This window comes from Sesamum indicum, linkage group LG3 (genome assembly GCF_026168435.1).
Source record: "Sesamum indicum cultivar Baizhima isolate 11 linkage group LG3, ASM2616843v1, whole genome shotgun sequence".
Lineage (NCBI taxonomy): Eukaryota > Viridiplantae > Streptophyta > Magnoliopsida > Lamiales > Pedaliaceae > Sesamum > Sesamum indicum.
Window position 1 is genome coordinate 20,809,081 of NC_142659.1, and position 5,252 is coordinate 20,814,332.

The 5,252-nt window shown below is 40.0% G+C and overlaps 1 protein-coding gene across 1 annotated transcript; it reads right to left on the reverse strand.

The window, feature by feature from the left end:
• Positions 1-4,251, reverse strand: GNL2 (GNOM-like 2). The gene is made up of 2 exons (XM_011074944.3): positions 3,257-4,251; positions 1-3,185 (listed from the first exon to the last, which is right to left on the reverse strand). Exons 1-2 carry the CDS (start codon positions 4,249-4,251, stop codon positions 110-112), a joined length of 4,071 nt encoding a protein of 1,356 aa, XP_011073246.1. The 3' UTR covers positions 1-109.
• Positions 4,252-5,252: the final 1,001 nt, after the last annotated feature.

Below are 5,252 nucleotides of genomic sequence, written 5' to 3' on the forward strand. Positions count from 1 at the left end.
TTGAAGAATTGTTAGTACTATATTCACTATGCTTCATCAGACTTTCTTGGAATACACATGAATTGATGAATTGTCAGTACTACAAAACCTTGTACTAATTGTCTTTCAGTCACTCGGGAAACAACTCATCTGTGAGTGCTGGAGCTATCCATTGTATCTGATAAAAGGTTGTGTCCCATAAATCATCTTCTCCTGCCCGTGTCAAAATCTCCTTTTCCTTCATACTCGTCACAATCTTTCTCAACAGGTCTGGAATTACTTCTGGCATTTTTGATGCACCATACTCTGCTAGCTCAGCTTTCATGCATGTATCCATCCTCCTCAGTATTCCCAACCAGAATGTCCTGAAATCAGGACTCTCTGAAATAGGCTTCAAGAAGTGCAAATAGACGTCAGTTAAGACTTCCATGGAGAGCTTGAGTGTACCTTCCATACTTCTTGTTTCCCTCTCTGCATTCTCTCTTCTTGAGTATTGCAGCATCTTTTCGTGTAAATCGTCAACCATAGCAAAGATAATGTTGTAGAAGGAATTTGTACAGGTTATTGGTGTGAATAAGATGTCCTCGGCTAATATGAAGCTTTTCTTTAGAGAAATGACGGCATGGTTTCTTACTTCTTCTCTCCTGGCCAAGCTTGTCTTCTTAAGGGATTCTCCTAGCCTCTGAAAGAAGCTGATTGGATTATAAACTCTTGCAGGTTCTTCAATGAAAGAACCACCTGCATTACTTGTTACACTGACGGAACTTCCGGGATCTGAATATCCAGCTCTATACCATTCAACCAGCAGACTTGCTGTGTCTGCCAGCATATCCATTATTTTAACATTCTTCTCGATTCGACTGTTCCTGAGTGCTACGAAGGCGAAAGCACAGTCGATGCAGTAGGTATAGTTTGTTCGTGTTATTTGTGTCGTATTGGACATCAACGTCATTAAGGCCTCAACACCCTGATCATAGGTTTCTGGATGACGGCCTGTGACAGATAGAAGATGCAGGACTGACATCCACCCCAATTGTGTTTGCAATTTTGTGGGATATTCTGTGATGATTTTGATTGCCGATTGCAACAGGAACTCATAACAAGTTTCTAGAATTTCCTTTTCCATCCTCCACATCAAGTTTATCGACTTGAAAATGAGTTCCTCTGAACCCTCCGGTTGATCTGAAGCAAGAATCTTGAGGCATATCCTCATCAGTGATACAATGGCTTTTTCAGAAAATGGAATGGGCGAAAAAAGAGGGAATTGTGCCACTTCCAGCAAGTAATCATGGTAATGAGGCCAATATGTTGGGATTCTGTGAGTATTGGCAAGAGCTACAGCGGTTATTAGTTCCCAACAAAATGCAACAGTCTCCTCCTCCTCGACTGGGGTGCTAAACTTTTGGCCTTTTCCAGCTGCAGCGAATATGATGCAACGCCCAATACTGAGCAAAGATTCTTCAGGTAGAGTTGAACTCGTGCTGAAGATGCTTCCAATACGACATTGTTGAATGATCGTCATGTTCTGTTCAAATTCGCTTAAGCCAAGATTTAGAGCTTCTTCAACACTCTCCATTGACATGAAACTTAGAAATCTAGCCATTATGCCTGAGCTATGCTGTCTGTTGCCAAATTTAGGATCTTGACTTGGCATAATGCCCGACTCTAATTTTTCCATCGGCGGTTCTGTAACCGAGTTGGAAGCATTATCCATCTCGAACAAAGACTGTGGAAGTAACTTGAGCCTTTTGAGCTTCAGCAAGCACTCGATGATGGTTCTCCAGCCGCCTCTGATGGAGTCTTTGAAAGTATTTGCAATGGTGAAAACTGCCATCATAGCCATCTTTGGCTTAATGTCATGGCTGAAAGCATATAATGTTTCTTCTGCAGAGGCATAAGGGTTTAGTAACGTCGTGAATTTGCAGAATGAGCAAAGGAGCTCATCCAGAGTATCTTCCAGTCCATACTGAGCTATTCTAGCAATTGAAAACAATGCTTCAATGCATTCATGGAGGATTTCCTCTTCGTCAGAGTGTTCAAAAACTGCTGCAAGAGTTGCAATTGAGGGTCCAGCAATAGCAGCAAACATATCTCTTCCGAGTCGACGGTCAAAATCACATAAGATGAATGGTTGAATATTCTTGGCCCGGTTTACCAACTGGATCCATCTATTTGGATTCATTTCTACTGTTGAACCAGGTTGATCAAGGCTGATCGCATTGGTTGCAATGGACTGGAAAAGCTCAGATAGGTAATCCCGAGGGAGATCGTTCCCCCCATTTATTGATCTGTTGTTTTTTATGAAGTCCTCCTCTGTCATCTTCTTCTTGACCTGTGGATTATGTTGATCAGTATTGAGCATAATGATCGAGTAGCAAAGAATCATGACTGCATCCTTGCTCGCGAAAATATCCGAGGACTGTTGGTCGTAGAATTTGTCCGAGAATGCTTCAAGAACCCTCTGTATCTTTTGAGATTCTCCTGGTAACCTGAAAGTCTCCAGGTACGTCCTAAGTGCAGTATCTAGCACCATTCCGGCAAACTCAAATGTTTCTGTGAATTCTTTGAGGACTTGAAGGTGAAAGGCATCAGGATCACCAAGATAGTTCCCTATAATTGTCTTGTCAAGTTTCGGGGTGTACCGAAAAAAATAAGCATAGGCTTGTGGATTCGGTGGTTCTGATATCAATTGAGAAATCTTCAGATACTCCAGACCCTTTTTCTCATCTCGGTTAAAATGACTTCCTGCAATCAGTATCTTCCTTTTCTGCACTTTTCTGATTCTCAGATAATCCACCCAAGCATCCATATCGTCCTCCTTCGGTTTCTCTTCCCAGAAAGGTCTGTACTCGGTAATCTCGACTGGATATGGTCCAGATGGACCGGAGTCGTCTTCTTTATCAATGTTATCAGCAATATAGTGAAAAATGATGGAAAGTCCTTCAAATGCCTGAACCTGAATACTTGTCGAGACCCCACCTGTGGGAAACGCATACTTGCAGAGCAGCTTACCGGTCTCTTCAAACACATTCCTGAAAGTTGGATCACAGTCGTAGTTCACATACAATTCTATTATGAAAGTTGGTTGTCTGCAGAAATTTATGATCGCTTCGACTGCAACTTCCTGGATTTGGAGTGTGCTTCCGGGAGTTGCAACTTTAAACAACACAAACGAGAAAAATGCTTCAAGTTGGAGACGAATAGACCTGTAAAAGAAGGCAACTTTGTTCAAGACCAGATACCAGGTACGAAGTCAACTGCTTGTCTTATTGCTCACCTTCGTAGGAAGTGGTATATGTTCAGAACAGTACTACAGATCATCGACAGAACCAGTGGGCTTGAGGATGCACCGTAATGGATTAAATGATGAAACAGATCATCTTGGATCATTCTCAAAAGTTTCGGATGTTTGCCTATGCTGTCTTCGCTCAATTCTATTGCCGAGTTGATCAAATACAAGGCGAAGACTTGAGTACTCTCGTCTGCAATTTGGACCGTCGGTCCGTCAGTTTCCATAATGTCCACCACATTGAGTAAAGAGCACAAGAAGTGGAAGATATCAATCGCAGAGCGTATTCCATAACCAGAGTCCATGTTGTTATCCTCGGTATCTGACTCTGAATTCTCCCAGTCTTTCACCTCTATATCCGGCAATCTTGAGTATATTATCTGTATCAGCTCGTACATCGTGTATCTCGCACTGCGTTGCAGCAAATCTCCACGGCTGGCCGACTGTTGAACTACTTGGAAGCAAGTGTTCACAACCGTGCAGGCAGAATGATCAGTGAGCAAAAAAGAACACCGGTGCCTCATAATCGCAGTCAAGACCTGTAATATCCTCATCATGACTGCATCCTCTGCTATCAGGTTAGTTTTCTCGAGACGACAGCCCGTGATCGCTGTGACAGCCGAATTTATCACATCTTTCGCTCCAGGCGTCTTCTCATCAAATATACCAAGCCTGAGGATCTTCAGGATAGACTGAAGGGCCACAGCCGTGGCAGCGGCCGGAATTTCATCACTCTGTATCACATCAAGAAACGGTGCGAGGTAAACCGACGGATCAACCATCCGCCATTCCTGTTGAGGATTAAAGAGAAGGGCCCTCAGAGATTTCAACGACTGCAATATCGAAGCATCGCAGCTTTCTTCGTGGAGGTGGTAGAAGCTGGGATTGGATTCCGAGGGACGACGGATCACGGCGAGGAGAGCTCCAACCTCGGTGTTGAGCATGCATGATAATCCAAGCTCTTTTCTCTTGGATTTCTTCATTCTTGATTTCTTCTTTTCATATTTTTCATTGTTGTGCTATTTACTGCAGATTGCATGGGGGAAAGAATCCTAAAAGTTGGAGAATTCGTTATGTTAGTTACATAGGATGTCAGTTAATTGGTTTTTCAGACAAATAGCCGAATTGTTTGGTAGAGAAGACGTTAATTTCTTTAGGAAAATACGTTTATATTCTTTATTTTTTTTTTTTTTACTTTTGTGGTTGAGATTTGAGAATTGAATATTTCTACCACTGATCTCTCCTTTTGATTTTTCTTCTTCTGTTTAAAAATTTAATAGACAAAATACGAACTTCTTTTTTTATGTTTTTAAATTTACATCTGTTCCATCCAAATATTAATATTTGGTGAGCTTATAAATTCTTTAAAATATTTTACAAGATATTCCAGAGTTTATAAGATTTGATAAATTTTTTCAAGAAAATGTTTATAAGCTCCACAAATAAGAGGTTACGAGCTTATAAAATCTTCAAAAACTAGTAAAAAGAGACTAACTTATTTATGAGATTTGAACAATTTTTTTCAAATTAACGATAAATTTGCCAAAACTTTCTATTTAAACTCCATTATCTTATTTTATTCAAATTTTCATAAATTTATTTTAAAATAAAATCTCACGTCTTATCAAAAGTATGAATTTATAAAATCTATTAAATTAATTTAGCCAAACACCCTCTTATAAAGAAGCAGCTAAGGAGTTGGTCCTTTGTGTTGTGGGGGCCTGCTGTCCTTAATGAAATTTCATTATTTTGACCGTTGTTCTTTTATTTTTCTGAAATTTTATGTTTTATGTTTATTTTTAATACATCCCCTAAATGAGTGTTGGTGTAATTTACCTCTGTAACTTTATAATTTTGAAAAGAAATAGAGAGTATTTATATAATTAAAGCTATCTGGAGGATGTCGATATAATTAACCCAAAATTTGCAGCAATTTTATCAATGGAGTTGTGAGTATTGATTTCTCTAACAAATACACACACAG